At 42.5% G+C, this 16839-nt stretch overlaps 1 protein-coding gene across 1 annotated transcript; it reads right to left on the bottom strand.

Annotated features, from left to right (window-relative positions):
• Nucleotides 1–284: 284 nt before the first annotated feature.
• LOC122882632 (G-protein coupled receptor 37-like 1) lies at nt 285–13278 on the bottom strand. Its single transcript, XM_044210215.1, has 4 exons — nt 11854–13278; nt 8322–8630; nt 4808–5179; nt 285–3272 (listed from the first exon to the last, which is right to left on the bottom strand). Exons 1-4 carry the CDS (start codon nt 12565–12567, stop codon nt 3099–3101), a joined length of 1569 nt encoding a protein of 522 aa, XP_044066150.1. The 5' UTR covers nt 12568–13278; the 3' UTR covers nt 285–3098.
• Between the last annotated feature and the right edge of the window lie 3561 nt (nt 13279–16839).

Here is a 16839-nt window from a genome sequence, read left to right as displayed (position 1 = left end):
ATGCACCTTGGGAGTCGTGGTTTTTATGTCCACAGGTTTTACCTTTTTCAGACAGCCGGATATTTTCTAACACAGTTATTAATCTTCGGACTGATGATTCAACCAGGAGAGTTTCATGTCCGTCGAAGAAGAGCGCCAGCTGTGAGTCACGAAACTTTGTCTCTGAGAAAAATGAATGAGGCATACTGCGGTCGACTAACAGTGGCCTGATCGTGTTGTGGTGATCATCTCAGATTGGTCGATAACATCATCATTGCATCAATAAGTTTTCCAGACAACTGCAGTTTAAATTAAACATATTTATTTATAAATTACCACCTCTACATCCGATTGGTCGGTTTATGCCTCGCTCACAAGATAAAAACAACCTGGAGAGACACGACACTCAACAGTTTTACTTTAAAAGAAAGAAATATAAGACAGGCACTAAAGTTAATTCGTTTTGTGTGGACTGTCCCTTTATTAAAAAGTTACGAAAGAGTATCCAGGCACTTAATGTCAACTTCGTTCACGTTCACAATAAACACAAACACGACACCAGTGGGACTTGAGCTGTTAGTATGTCTCGTTTCTTTTGTCCAATTATTGTGAGAAAAAACCAAACAGCATGTGAAAGAAACACATTTTACAATCTGTAAACAGGGACCCAAATGAAAACATGATCACTGTCAAAGTGCTGTTTATCTAATGTAAACCAGTTGTATGAAAGTTTTCTGTGAGAATTTAATAATGGTCCACGTGTGGATTATTATATAAGGTAACAAAAGTTACTTCAAACAATGGCGTTTTGGTAAAAATCTACTGTCACTGATAAAGCAACACACTTGTTCTCCATTTATTACAACAGATTTCACATTATCGCTTCACTGTGTTATTAAACAACACAGTGGTTCATATTTAGTTGATATGTGTCACTTTGTGAACAATGACAACTTCCGTTTCCTCGCTAAGGTTATGACGGGACCCAAATATAGAAGGTAAGTATATTCGATTTCCATTTTACGGTTAGGATTAGTTATAATATGGCTAATGAATTTAAGTCAAAAGGGGAATAATAATATAATAAAATATTTATTTATGATGAACATGATAAATGAAATCACATGTCACTTGAATAAGAAACCTACAACATTCCCCAATAATTTTTTTTAGCCTCTAGGCTAAGTGTTGCTAATATTTGTGTAGCGTTGGCTAACTTTCCAAACTATGCTTTCCAGCTCCACCTGGAGTACAACCAGACACTCAAATCAGAACTAATATTTATTTTTTTTCCATTTTCGATCGGCAGTTTGGAATAAAAAGTGACGATTCAGTGTTAAAGATATGTTTGCACATGTGCTAAACACGCCTAACTTTTAGGTGAAAACTTATAGCTGCAGATCATGAAATAGATGCAGCTTTCTGTCTTAGAGCAACAAGTTAGTCTGACAAGTTTCTACTGGCTGTTGTTCCCATATTTGTGGATTCAGACACTGGCAGAGTGACAGTCCGGGCTGGGGAGATACTAAGGCACAGTCGGCTCTGACACATATTATAATACCATGAATTTAACACTGTGACACATTACAAATAGACATTCTTGTGACATAAAAAAAAATGACTATCTCACGTCCCTTCATACAAAGATGTAATTAGTTGTACATCTAGAATTAAAATAAGCTACATTCATATTTTCTGTTTCTTCATTTTTTCTAGTTGTTTGACTTTGACAGTCTGAGTGAAAGCACATATTAATACACTTAAAACTTCCTACACAGTTTAACTTCCTGTACAAAGAGACCACCCCAATGCTGAGGAGGTCTGAGTCCTGTTCAAATACTCTTTAGATCTCCTCCCTTCCCCACTTCCCCACTTTCATCCCTTTTATAAATATTAATGAAGCTGCACAGAAACAGAAGTTGCAGAAATTACTTTTAACCTGTACAGCTGCATCAATTTAATCCACCGTTAGCTAGCAGGTAATGTTGGAACATCTCCATTCGTATTCCCGCCAACAAAGCTCTGATTGGTTGATTGTTTTCCCGACACTAATTGATTCACTGGGAAATCGATGGTGATATAGTGGCCTGGGAGCAGGTCAGATTAACAGTCAATTTTGACCTAAATTTGTTGCTACAAGAAAGTTGAGGAGGGTCACCAAAACCTCTAGGAATCATAGAAGTTCATGAAATTGAAATTGTTTTCATGTAGTTATTGTTAATAGCTGTCCATAGATGTCACCTTATCTTGCACTGATATTTTGACAGATGGACCAGCATCAATGTCCTTTGGCCCAACTGCTAGTGTTTTAAACAAGTCATAGCCATTTCAATATACAATACATCAACTTTACACTCTTCTCAGCAAGTTAGGTTTAATAGTTACCAAACTTTGTCTCCGCCCATTGAAGTTTAACAGCCAATTGGATTATTTCTGCCTCAGCAGCAATGTACGTTTAACCAAAGAAAATGTGTGTGTGGCACACAGCAACTCCAATCCTCATCTTAAGAGCTTTCAAGCTACTGTAAAGGATTTAAACTGCTGCCATAATTTAGGCTTTAGTTATCTACTACTTTCCCATAAAACACGTGAAAATTCAGCTTCATACCAACCAAAGAAGACATCCATGTTGTTTTTCCACCGTAGTTTTACATCATACATTATTACAGCAGGAAGTTGGAGGGAAGAGTCCATTCGGAGAGTCCTGAAACAGGCTCCTGCTTTTACAACAGCTGGTTGTGCAAGTACAGCAACTTTTCTAACCTCACTACAGATTAAACATCACTTCCTGCACAGAGGGGAAGCTGGAGGGGGTAACGCTGTGTCCATAGAGGAATATCATACAAATGGTACTCTGTAAGAGGAGAAGACGACAGAAAGAAAGATGATCATTGAACCACAAATGTTTTGGAAGAGAGAGAAAAATGGATGGAAAGAATATGTAGGAGACAATTGGTTCACAGCAAACATTGGAGGGAGGAGAAAAGAAACTGATGAGTTAACGAACACTAAGGATTGAAGAGAAACTGTTGAAGGGTAAAAAAAGAGCTGAATGGACAGGATTGATTAATGGAGGAGGAAATTATTATGACTGATGGTTAATGAAGGGACCTATGGCTCTAGCTGGAGATGGACAAGATGGCCGATGTGTCTTTAGCCTTGTCGAAGAAGATGGACGTCTCATTGGCTGCCTTCAGTTTGACCTGGGCGGAGCCTGGTGAGCCTTCAGTCGTGGTTGGCTGGCACTCCTGACAGCAGCAGCAGCAGCAGTCCATGAAGGCCTGGCCGAGAGCCTGAAACACGTGCAGGTCAGTGATGTCTGTTTCTAATGGCTTTAAAGAACAACATTACTGTCTGTTGATTAACCACTTTTCTCCCCTCATGCTAGCTAACGTTAAGTGCTGGAACTATTTCTTTACGAACAACAGTGTTTCCATCCGCCCAGGATTCTGTGCCACGTCTCCTGCTGTAGCAAACTTTGCAAGATATGGTTGTGAAAATACATGAAAAATTTTTGAGTTGTCCCTGCTGGGGTCATCCCTATGTTCCCAGGGCCCTATGTTCCTAAGGTCCTATGTTCCCAGGGTCCTATGTTCCCAGGGTCCTATGTTCCTAAGGTCCTATGTTCCCAGGGTCCTATGTTCCCAGGGTCCTATGTTCCCCAGCTCTATATTCCCTTAATATAAGACATAAGACATGTTTTACATCTGTCTTCCTAAAAGTTTATTATTTTGAAATTATGTGACTATTTATTATTAGAGTTTCAAATTACGATTTGAAAGAGGAGACACACACAATCACGGTAAGTTGAACCTCGTGAAATTACGTTGTACCTTTCCAATGCTACGTCTTCTAAAAGTTGTTCTGTTGCTCTTCTTCTGTTCTGTAATGGTCTAGGCTTGTGTTGAGTTTTGAGCATGTGTGTCTCTTGATATAAACTAACATTGTAAGGGCTGTCTTCGCAGTTTGAAGGGTAAAAATCCATTCAGCCACCGTGGAGATATCAATGTCTAAAGTCAAGAAAACTGTCTTGCCCGCAAATGTGAGGGCGTAGGTTTCAAGGAGTATAACATCAGTAGGCTTTGAGCTGTAGCTGGGTGATTTTAACATATTGACCCAGGGGAACATACATTGAACATTTGACCAAGAGAAAAAACATTGCTGAGAACACAAAACCCTTTGAAAGGTCTCCTTAATGTGTCATATTAGGAGGATATTGAGCTGAGGAACATAGGGCCCTGGGAACATAGGATAAATACGCTCCCTCCCTGCTGCTTGCTGCGAGTCTGGTGCATGCACTGCATGTGATTGTACTTGTGGGAGTGATGGTACTACTACTATGGAGTGCTAATTGAACCAGTACTAGTATTAATAGCAGTAACTGTACTCATAAATTCCCATACAACATCGTCACAGGAATCATTAGGCCTTAAAGCTGTTGTGTGATCTGTTCTGTTTGAGGAGGACAAAGTGGACAACATGTAACAGGGCCAGCAGGGACATTAGACAGCACTGAAGCAGCTAAATGGAATCCAGGATTCTTTATCAATAACATCTGTATGGACGTGGTGGGAGAATGAGCTGTAACAAATAGAGGAAGTTCAATAGTATAACCAAAGAAATGACTACAATGAGTACTGTGACCACCCAAAAAATGATTTTGAGTTGTTCAAGGGGTCCTTGGTATTAATTAAGGGGACCCCTGAGTCCACCTTGCTCATCAACCTTTCAGGTCTTGGGTTTTGGGTCAAGTAAAAATGATTCCAGGATCTTGCCTGAAGTTTCTGGACTTCAGTCGAGTGAACCTTACTCTCTTTCTCTGACCTACCTTACACAGACACAGCAGCAGCACCGGCGTCACCGATGACTTGAAGAACAACAGGAAGTGATGCAACAGTGCCAGCATGGCGGCCGTGTCCTCAGAGACGGTGATGTGCGTGTAGGCCAGCGTGATGTTGCAGACGTGTTCGGGCAGAGCGCAGACGCCGTAAACCACGGCTAACGCTAACAGTGTGCAGTTCAGCTGCCGCTCCACCGCCTGGTGCTGCTGACGCTTCTGATTGGAGGATCGGTCATCATGGTTACGCTTCTTTTCGGCAGAGTCGGAGTCGCTGTTGACGTTGCGGGTGGCCATTTGGCAGAGGATAGTAAAGAGGATGGGGAGGCAGAAGTAGCAGCCAAAACACCACCACATACGACCCTGAAACATAGTACAGGAGTAATCTGATTATCTTACATGGAGACACAGTAATACTTTGTGGTACTTTTGTTGTTTGTAATAGTCTGGAAGTTATGGTACTATCTGGTATGATTCTGTGCAATACTTTTACCACTTTGTAATACTTATTGACCAGGCAGTACTTTAGCATAGAGTTGAATCACTTTGCTGATTCAAATCCTTTTGTTTAGTTCAGTACAAAGATTCATAATCACCAAATCGTATCTCTCATCTTATTAGCTCAGGGAACCCTAGAAAAAACTGTAAAACCTGATATATATTTAGATATATATTTAGACTGTTCCTCTCCCATCGATCTTCTCCGACTAACTTCAGCGATTTCTTCATCTACGCCATCAACCTGTCTAAGCCAACTTCCCTTTCTCTCTAAGAGAAGAGGATTTTCAGCCAGGATTTAGAGTGCATCATAGCACAGAGACAGCACTGGTGAAAATTACAAATGACCGTTTAATTGCATCAGACAGTGGACTTGGTCTTGTTAGATCTTTTAGAACATTTAATTGGCATTAAAGGAACCGCACTAAGCTGGTTTAAATCTCAGTTTGTACATGTTAACGTGAGTCCTCCGTGCGCGCCAAAGTTAGTCACGGAGTTCCACAAGGTTCTGTGCTTGGACCGATTCTATTCACCCTATATATGCTTCCTTTAGGCAAAATTATTAGGAAACACTCCATAAACTTTCATTGTTATGCGGATGATACCCAATTATACCTATCGATCGAGCCAGATGAAACTAATCAGTTAGCTAAACTTCAGCATGCCTTAAGGACATAAAAACCTGGATGACCTGCAATTTTCTGATGTTAAACTCTGACAAAACTAAAGTTATTGTACTTGGCCCCAAACCCCTCCGAGACACATTATCTAAAGATATAGTTACTCTAGATGGCATTGCCCTGGCCTCCAGCAGCACCGTAAGGAACCTCAGAGTTATCTTTGATCAGGATTTATCCTTTAACTCCCACATGAAACAAACTTCAAGGACTGCCTTCTTTCACCTACGCAACATTGCAAAAATCAGACACATCCTGTCTCAAAATGATGCAGAAAACTAGTCCATGCATTTGTTATTTCTAGGCTAGATTATTGCAATTTCTTATTATCAGGCTGCCCCAATAAGTCCCTGAAGACTCTCCAGTTGATCCAGAATGCTGCAGCACGTGTACTGACAAGAACTAGGAAAGGAGATCATATTTCTCCAATATTAGCTTCCCTGCACTGACAATTATTCAATTATTTGTGCTGTTATGGTTATTGAAAATGACACTCACTTATACACTAGCTTTTACACTGCTGCCACTTTTCTTGAAAAAGAGTTCGATCTTGTCTGCTTCACCCAAAAAATTTAAGGGGCATAAATTCACATAAAAAGACTATAGTATATCAACAATGCAAATCAATTTAGAGAACATGGCCAAAGATGAAAGGAACCTGCCAACATGGTAATAGCTGTATTTTCAAACACAATGCATAGGAAGCAGCATGAGTACAGATGCTCCATTGGGATACAATAGGGAAAGGGGGTGTGTTACTTTTTGAGGTATTTTCTATGACATAATTAGAAGAATACGTTTGACTCATAAAATAAAATGATCATAACTACATATTATCAAAAGTAATAGTAATAAAATATAAAATTAAAATATAAAAAATCGACTATCACTGCTACTATTATTATTATTAATTATTATTATCATTACAATTATTATTTTTATTCATATTAATATATTACCACTACCATTACTATTATCTCTATGTGGAGATGGTATTGTGCTACTCTATGTTCTCTTTCCTTTCAAATGTTCATTCTTGGTTTTAAATACAAAACTGTCCTTACCTCGAGGTCCACGACGCCTCATGTCAAATGATTGCTTGTAATAACTTTTAGTCGCCACTCACCTTTACTTTTGATATAAATTAGTCAAAAGCTGTTCTCCCTCAGTTTGCTTTCTTTCTCTTTCCTTTCTTTTCTGGGAACCCAATTTCCCTAGGTGAAATTGTTATTTAAAGATGGAGAAGTAGAAAGAAAACAACAAAGATGGTTATAAATGTAAAATAAACATATTAGCCATGTGCTCAATGAGTCAGTATTTATTATTTTTTATGGATGTGGGCCAAGGCGCACTCATCCATGCAGCCTGTAATTATAGCTGTGATTCTGTTCTGTTGACACGTGGACAAATGCAAAGTCATCCGAATATGTTCTTTTTAAACAGTTTTTCTTTGTTCGCTTTGTTTTTCTTTGTTTGCAAGTTTGCAATTTTGCAATCTCTTTGCTCTTCTGATGTTGCTTCTTTTTACCAGGAAATGCTGGGATGTAGGTAAGAGATGGCAGAATTGACCAACTTATATGCCAAATGGCTGTTTCAAATATGTGTTTACTTCTGGGGCTATATCACAGCTTGTGTTGCAAAGAAAATGAAATGGCCTAAATAAGGCCTATTTATTTTCTTTTTTAGTTTATGATTAGGCTGCTTTTGCAATGTAGCAAAATAAAAGATTTGAAAATCTGGTGGCGCGTTGTGTCAAGTGTTCATGCATAATGAGAGTAATAGCTCAGGGAAATGTCCGGCCCCGGACCCTCAGCTTTCTGAACAATATAGTTATACTGTATATCTAGTAGTTATATATCTTTCTGGCTGGTTTTCACATGGTTTGTATTGATTTTAATGGAAGAGACATTTCTGTGTCTGAGTAATTTGTGTTTTTGTTACTTTACAGCTGCCTGCCGTCATTTGTTTTACACTTTATAGATTGCTAAGAAGATCGCCTACTATTCGGTGAGTTTTGTATTTTCAACAATTTTATGAGCCGCTCAGTGACTTAAATGTTCAAGTTCAGGGAGAAAGCGAGGCAGGACCGGATTTGTAGCATGACGAATCAGATCTGGCTCCTTGCAGTGAAGAGACGGGACAGTAACACTTCTACTGTGGGTGCGCTGGTACCTGACCATTTACGCATCGTCAGTCACAGTTAATACTGAGCCAATGAAGAGAGGGAAGTATCTACATCCAGGTTTGAGGTGAGACATAATGAATGCCTGGACGATTTTCAGAACTTCCTGTTGGTCAGTTTAGCCTGTGTGTGTCTGTTATATTCTCACCTGGTGATACCTGAGCAACAGAGAGTGGAGGGAGTCGGGCAGGTAGAGGGACAGAGGGGAGGAGGGGGTGATGGTGCAGGAGTCGACCAGCTGGCCAGTGGACGGAGACACGGCCTGGCTCAGCTGCCACAGGAAGATTTCGGGGCTGGACAGCAGCAGAGCGGCGAGCCAAACCAGCAGCAGCTTCAGCAGCACCGAACGGCAGCGCTCCACCCGCCGAGCCTTTGGCTGGGGCGAGGAGGTGGCAGCGTGGAAACGATCGATACCCAGAGCACACAGAGTGAAGGAGGTGATGCCCAGAGACACGGCCTGCAGAGAACGAGGAGGAGAGAACGACAACTATCAGTGTTTCAACATCCGTCAGTGAGTGTTTTCATCCCTTGTCCAGTTTTATCATATGTTCTCTCAAAGTAGTAGACCTTTGTTGCAAATTGAAAATCAAAAGCTGTCATTTCCTCAGCTGACTAAATTGATTACACTAAGATTGCAAAATTGTCAAAACTCGGTGGTTCAACATTTTAGGAAATATTGTTCTATTGTTCTGGTTTTAAGGAGTAACGGAACAATTTCTTCGCCAACAAGAAAGCAGTAATACAAGAAGCACACCGACTGTACAATCTGGGTTAGCTTCACTTACATGGTGCATTCAAGACCATGGAAGTTTCCGTATCACTGATGTTAGCATTAGCTTCAGGTTGTTTTTTCCCTCCGTCGGTGTCTGCAGGGATGTTAGCTAGTTTAGATTCAAACTTTTTTCTTTTCACTAAGAACTATATTCAGTACTAGTTATATAATAAAGTTACTTTGTCACTTGTGTGCTCCTTTAATTAATCAAAGATCAAGTTATGCAGGTTGTGTTACCACAAAACCTCAAGTTTGCCTGACACAGAGTTTCAAACCCAACTCCCTAGACCATCGCCATCTTGGCTACTTCTCCGATTCATTAAACATTGTGTTTTTTACATTACATCACAGTTTTGCAGTGGATGGTAGCATCCTAGAGGCGGAACAGTGAGTTTCAAAGTTCAAGAACATGATTCCTGACTGACGTTAACACCTTTGACTCTGTGGTAGTGATTCATAAGTGTAATTTTCAAAGTAAATGACCTTTTTCATCAGACAAAGTTCCAAATTTTGTTAGTATTTAACGTTATCCTGTGTGTTTGTTTGTTTCTTCTACTGACTGAAAGATCGGGTGTTTCCCAAACTGTTAAAAAATCTACCTGCCTGGTCTGTGGTCAGTTACCACACAAATCAAAAGCGTCACTTTCACCACTCTTGTCACATGTATGCAGTTTAACATTAAATCCACAACTTAACGTTCTCCAGAGACTGACCTACTGAGGTCAATGAGGCCTAATGTGTGCCTGAAAAGATAAAAACACACCTTTCAGCGACTCCGAAGCTGACTCTGTGGAAGACTGGAAACAGACTAATCACGTCCGATCAGTTCTGCTGAGATGAGCCGAAACACTCAACTCTTCTCTGAACTGAGAGCCTCCAATATTGCCACCAGAGACGGGGTTACAAATCATACAAACACATTTTCACCCCAAATTTGTTCCTGTCAAACTACAAAAGCGGCAGCAGGATGTTCCGGCAGACATAGAAACAGACAACGATATAATGTTTGGTAGAGTCTACACTTCCCGCACCGTGACGTAGGTGATGTGATTCATATTGTAGCCAACGGTTTCATGTTACAATAGTGATCAACATTCGGTGTAAGTAACGGGCCAAGAAACGTACCAATGTGCCAGCAAAGGCAACGAAGAAGACTGTAAGCTAGCACACAACACGCAAACAATGCGGTTTTCAAAATATTGGGAAAAAAACTGCCTTGCAGATGAGAAACGCTGAATTTAAGTGTGTGTTTTCACAAGAAAACAGAGAGGCGGAGCCTAAGAACAGCAGTGTTGAACAGTCCGACAGTTAGAGTATCTTGATGACTACTCGCGAGGTTGTTATTACATTTGGCGTTGATATTCCACAGAGGATGTATCTTAGACTTCATCTTCACCTGGTATTAACATTTGATCTGTGTCTGGATAACAACATCTGATCACAGGTCTTTACATTTACACCTGGTATCAAAAACAGTTCTTGTTATTTCCATTCTGCCGCATTGTGATCAGATCTCAATATGCAGGCGGAGCTTACAGACTTCTTAACAAACATCGTGAGGCCCAGGCGAAGGGAAGTGACGCGTGACACTCTTGAGGGACAGCTAGACGTGCGACGTGAGGGTCACATGACAGACGGAGACCGCTGAAGGCATCCGTACGATGAACGTAAGAGTGTAAGAATGGGTGGTCACGTGACCCTGGTCGTGCAGGTTGTCCTGACGTGATGCTGTTTTATGCGCTCTACTTATTTTTCATTTGCAGAGGAAGAGCTCGCTTGAGAAAGCAGGAAGAAGCAGGGTCAACTGACCCTTCGACTTGTCGGGTGGAGTATTACTCACACCTGGGTGAGATCTGAGTATCACAATGTGAGCTAGACCTCCAGATGTGGTCTGAGGTGTTTTGCTGCACATGTTAGAGGCTCGAAGGCCTACTCGAATCTGAAGTGCATAAACTTCAAAAAAAAAGAGAGATCCGATCCGACGGTGACCCGAGCGCAGACGGACCTGAGGAGACCCCATACAAAATGCCTTTGACCTGAATAGACCCTAATAGAGTGTGAAAGAGCAGCAATATATAATAACGTCCTGACAATTTGTTTTACACACGCTACTGATTTCCTAAAATATCTCTTGCGGTGACTGTGTCGTATCACCCGATCAGAGCTGACGCTGAGCACACTTATAGGCCTTTTCCACCAGCATGGAACCGGCTCCGTTCTGGTTCACGCACCTAATTTCAACACTTCAAACAAATATAAATTGGTTCGGAACCCGAACAGTTGGTTCTCAGCTGGGGAACCAAAACATTTTCGAACTGAAGTGGGCGTGTCATGTTCTACAGATCGTTGTGCATTGAGCAACGGCCTCTGTTGACACATCTTTGATTATAATGGTTCCCCTCCAAACTGGTGGAAACTGGTTCACTAGATAGCACCAAGGTTCCAAGAATCTTGAACGGAACCAGTTCAAGAACCAGAGCTAATTTGGTGGAAAAACAGTATCATTCAGATCCACCTGATTAAATTAGAGTTTAATTGGGTCTCTTAGAACTAAGTGGACCCGTGAAGACCTGTACCAGGTGTGAATGGGGTCCTGAGAATCACCCGCTAATGATGTCCTGACCTTTTTCTCCAAACTTTTCACTTGTATGCAAAAATATTCTAAAATACTCTTAAAGTCTAACAACCACTTCGTCACTACACCTTCACACTCCTCAGAGGATGAACCCTTTCCGTTTCCGCCCATGAAGCTTCCTCTAGCGCCACCCTCAGGACAAATCACAGTAACGCATTTAACCCAGCACACGTTAGCACTTAGAGTATTTATATGACAAAAACACAAAATCAGTTTCAAGCAATCTCACTGATTTCCTCATCCCCCTCCTACTTCCACATAAGCCCCACCCACCTCCATATAAGGCACCATGCGGCAGGTGATGTCACCCAGGATCCTCCTATGGGAGAGCTGGTTGAGGACCACCACAGGAAGGCAGAGCACCAGAACCAGGAAGTCCCAGAATGCCATGCTGGCCAGCAGGTAGTTCCAGGCAGACCTCATGTAGTAGTTGTTCCAGACGATACACATGACCGCCATGTTTCCCACCACGCCCAGTGCCAGCACTAGGCCGGCCAGGAACAGGACCGCGTAGGCTGCATATGAGCTCTCCGCCAGCGGGTAGAAGGGGTTGAAGAGTCCTGGGGCGTCGTGGTCAGAGCTGGAGGCGTTTCCATAGAGATTGATATTTTGATCATCATTATTCTCGTCCCCTGCCACTACTTTTGTTCTGTTGTCGAACTCGGTGGCCTGCGGCGTCGTCACTGAGTCGTTCTCGAAGGACTGGCTGAAGGTGGACTGTTGCTCCTCCTCATCGGCGCCGCGGGCCAGGCGGCGGTGCTGGTCCAGGTCTAAATCCAGCATCTCAGGGAGGGGGAGGTTCTGGGTTGGGTTGTAGGTGCCGTCCTGGGTCCTGAGCTGCTTCGTGATCCAAAGGGGTTCCAGTTCGACGCGGAAGGAGGGTTTGTCAAGGGCGTCGCGCTGACTGTCGTGTTGCCCGACAGTCTTTGCATCCGTAAACAGCAGCGGCAGGTAAAGACACAGCCACAGACCGACAGACAGAGCCATGATGCAGATTTTAAATGCGAAAGATTCCTCTGAAATTCGGTAGATTCAAACCAGAGTTGCTCAGGATTGGTTGTTCTCGTGCTTTAAAGGATGTGACAACAGAATAATAGTGCAGAATTTGGTGCAGCGCTCCAATAAAATTCCAGCAATGTTTCAAAAAGTCCCAATATTCAGGAACAAAACGATCAGCTTGATGTTGGCAAAGTCACCGAAAACCTTTCGGGAAGGTGCTGATCTGGTTCAGAGTTCCTGACGAAAAGACAATAATTTGTTCTGTAAAGTCGACAATTCCAGGAAGAATTATGGTCGAATTACCCCGAAGTTGGTAGCTGTTTACTCGACATCTACCAACGTTTCAGAAAGTTTCTAAGTGATGAACAAACACTGTCGTTCGTTAAGACGTCCACTAGATTTTAAATAAGTTTGTAGTCCGGACAAGACGATGGTCTCCTCTGTTCTCTCTTCTCTTCTCTTCGATTCTCTAATCAGGCTTGTCTCTTTAAACTCCCCAATACTCCAAGTTTCCCACTTTAAAACTTGACTCTGTTTTTCTCATCCATTAGTAATCCAAACAGGTGTTGGAGCTCCAGGAGGAGGGGGAGCAGGGTGAGGGTCTGTGTCCGTGTCGGGGCTGCTGTGTCTGGGCTACAGGCAGCGGAGAGACTGGGCGTCCTGGAGCTCTGAGGGTCTCTGGGAACCAGCAGCCCTCTGCAGTATGGCTAGATGGAGCCTTTGTCAGGACACACACACACACACACACACACACACACACACACTGACAGGCCTACAAACACAAGCATACAAACAAGGTTGGCACACACACAAATACACACATTTGTCTGCACAGTCATGCGTGCATACTTTCTTTTGCGCTTTTTGGCTTTCACTTTCTCTCACACACACACACACACACACACACACACACACTCAAAAATCACACACATTTAAACACACTTCTGCTGCCCCCTGGTGGTGGTTTTACTGGGAACCAGAGCCAGCTGAGTTCACTGAAACACATCAGACTCGAATACTGGTGAAACCACTTTTCTGTGTGTGTGTGTGTGTGTGTGTGTGTGTGTGTGTGTGTGTGTGTGTGTGTGTGTGCGTGTGTGTGTGTGTGTGTGCGTGTGTGTGTGTGTGTGTTCTTGTGAGAACCAACTTCACAGTGAGAACATTTTTGCAGGGTGAGGACAGATCTGGCTAATCTTCCCTTTCTTACTGCACAATACTACATACTACTACCTAATGATGTTATCTGAATAATGACACCGTCCTGCTGCCCCAAACACTCACCACAGCACCACAAGTGGATTCATCCGCCGCTGGAAATAGTCCCCAACAGATGCACCGTTTCCTCCTGTTAGTTTGGTAAAAACTACAGCGAGCAGCTGTTAAGCAAAATATAAAATAGCGCCACTCTGATGCTTTAAATTCATCTTATGGTTCCACTCACATCTGATTTAGTGCGTTCTGGGAGCACTGATATAAACTTTTCCTGATCCAGATACAGATCATGTTTATACTACGTGGAAATGGGAACGAAAAGTCATGTGAATGGGTGTTAAACTCATACTGGGAGAACGGTTTTTAATCAGATCTTTATGGACAAATGTCTTGTTTGAGAAAACTGTTTCTTGAAAACAATCATCAGGTTGAAGGTGGATTTTTTTTTTTTTTTTAGTAAAAATAAAAGATTCATTTGGAGTTCAGTTCCTGCTTTTTGTTATCAAAACTGTCTGGAGTGAAGTGGAGAACTTGTGTTGTTTGATTAATCTGCCGAAAGAAAACATCACGGTGAGAGTCGCTGTTATAAATAAGCAGGACACATTTAAGGAAAATGTTTTCCTTAGTAATATTTAACAAAACTAACTTTTAGTGTTAATTATTTATATTATTTTCAGATGCTGAAACACCCACAGACCTGCAGTTCCTCTTGTTACCACCGGAGGTCGATGCCGCTCCATGTTAGTGAAGCTGTGACTGAGTCGACAGCAGAATCGTCTCCAATTCTTCGATTACTGACACAATGAGCAGCTTATAGTACAGCAGCGGTGGAGGAAGTATTCAGGTACTTAACTGCAGTAAAAGCACTGACACACTCTGTGGAAACACTGCTGCAGTGAAAGTGTGTGAGTGTAATCAGGAAAAAGCCCTTAAAGCATTAAAGCAGTGCAGCGTCCCTGTGGCTGCTGTGCTGTTATATATTCTATCATCAGGTTATTATTCCTCGTGCATTAATGTAAAGCAGGATGTTGCTGCTGCAGCTGGTGGAGCTGGAGCTCATGTTGAACCGGTTTGTCTCGGACTGCAGCTGATGATGCTTTTCATTCTGGATCCATCTGCCGATTCTTTTCTCCGTCGATCCACCGATCGATCGACCCAGAGCCCAAAGCGACGCCTTCACCGTGTCGTCGTGTCCGACCGACAGTCCGAAGCTCGACGTTATTAACAAACATCACAGTTATTACAGTCGTTCAGAGGAAAAGCAGCAGATCTGCACATCTGAGGAGCTGCAGCCAGGAAGGGATTTTACAGGAAAAACGACTTCAAACATCAAAATACATTTCCTGTCAATCGACTAATCGTTTCAGCTGAACTTGTATAAACTGTTGGGAAGTTTAATTAATAACAAAACACATTTTATAAGCTCTTCAGATGTTTTGTGTGTAAAAATCTGAATCTGTAAAGTAGCTGCAGCCGTCAGATAAATGTAGTGAAGTCAAAAGTCCAGTATTTCCCTCTGAGGCGGAGCAGAAAGTAGCATGAGATGAAAATACTCCAGTAAAGTACAAGTACCTACATTTTATACCTAAGTGCAGTAAATGTACTTAGTTACTTTCCACCGCTGTAGTGAGGAGTTCTTCCTCACGACCCCCACAGTTAAAGAAAGCAGCCGGAGAGGATTCTGTGGTTCTGGTTCATCCAGCTGATGAACACAAATGTGTCGCTCTTACTTCTGACTTCCCGTTAACTCGTCTGGTTTTTCTACTGATCATTTAGTCACAAAATGTGGCGCGAAAATGGCCGAAACACAGAACAGAGAACTTTATTTGAACAAAAAAAAAAACTACTCGCAGCCAAACAGAACTTCAGGATTTACAAAGGTCACGTTATCAGGCCTCTGTGCACACACACACACACACACACACACACACACACACACCCACCACCCATTTGGCAAACACTGTCAGTAATTAGGTGATCATTAGGTGTTCTCCCATGATGCACCAGGGCAGTGTTAACGGCTGATTTCACTCTCTAAAGTCTCCAGTTTTGTCCTGAAACAACAGAAAACCGACCCTCGCAGGTAGAAAGCAGCGGTGGAAAGTAACTGAGTACATTTATTAGTGCTTGTACGTCACTACCACCGCAGTTATCTCACAACTTTAGTCACTTTGCAGATAATAAATGATGACGTATCATTTCAGGTTAAGCTGCCCGGCAGCAGCTCCACCAGCTGCAACATTAAGGTGATGAACACATGAATGCATCAATAATTATAATATAATAAGATATGTGTTATTCTGCATAATGAGAACTTTTGCACTTTTTGACTTGCACCAGAGTATTTCTACACTGTGGCGTTACTGCTTTTACTTTAAGTAGAAGATCTGAGTGCTGAGTACTTCCACCTCTGATAAACGGACTTAAGGCTACAAGCGGCTCAACGCTCAAACACAACATCTGTTGTGAATATGTAAACATCTGGTGCTCAGAAATATTCAGACTCCACTATAAAATATCGACTTATATTTGGGCCGATACAGTTTATAGCTGACGTCAGGAGTTAAGGTGAAGGACTCACTGTGCAAACTGCCGCCACCACACCTCAAAAACCCGGTGAAGCGGCAGGAAATGGATTTCCAGGAGTCTCCAGGAGATTAAGCGTGATATCATTAATGCTTTTAACTCTTGCTGTGCGTACAGCCTGCCTCAAATAGCCTACAGCAAATGCGCCGCTGACTCACACACGAGTGAACGCTCCTCGCCTGCCAGCTTTTCGGGACGTGCAGCTACCTGCCCGAATCGCCTGTCAGCGTTCACCAACCGGACCGAGCGCAGGCAGAGAAAAGAGAGGAAGACACCAACTGCAACTGAACTGCTTTAAAACCTCGACAACTACTGGGTGGACTGCAGTTAAATCTCCAGCAGGTCTGCAGGTCAGCGTGTGCTCCTGTTCAGCTCCAGGCCCGGCTGCACTGTGAGCGCGATGGCTGCGCATCATGCAAACGAAGGCATCCTGACATGCTAACAGTCAGCATGCTGCTGCTA

The sequence above is a fragment of the Siniperca chuatsi genome, linkage group LG10 (assembly GCF_020085105.1).
Source record: "Siniperca chuatsi isolate FFG_IHB_CAS linkage group LG10, ASM2008510v1, whole genome shotgun sequence".
NCBI lineage: Eukaryota > Metazoa > Chordata > Actinopteri > Centrarchiformes > Sinipercidae > Siniperca > Siniperca chuatsi.
Note: the sequence above shows the minus strand (reverse complement) of the source record. Positions and strands in the feature narration are given on the sequence as shown.

What these genes read in the sequence shown, in the direction of transcription:
- LOC122882632 (XM_044210215.1), bottom strand. Translation starts at nt 12,567, where the DNA reads ATGGCTCTGTCTGTCGGTCTGTGGCTGTGTCTTTACCTGCCGCTGCTG. An exon ending in GCATGGTGCCTTATATGGAG is followed by an intron (nt 8,631 to 11,853) that starts GTGGGTGGGGCT and finishes CGTTCTCTGCAG; the next exon opens with GCCGTGTCTCTGGGCATCAC. An exon ending in TGCTGCTGTGTCTGTGTAAG is followed by an intron (nt 3,273 to 4,807) that starts GTAGGTCAGAGA and finishes CACGTGTTTCAG; the next exon opens with GCTCTCGGCCAGGCCTTCAT.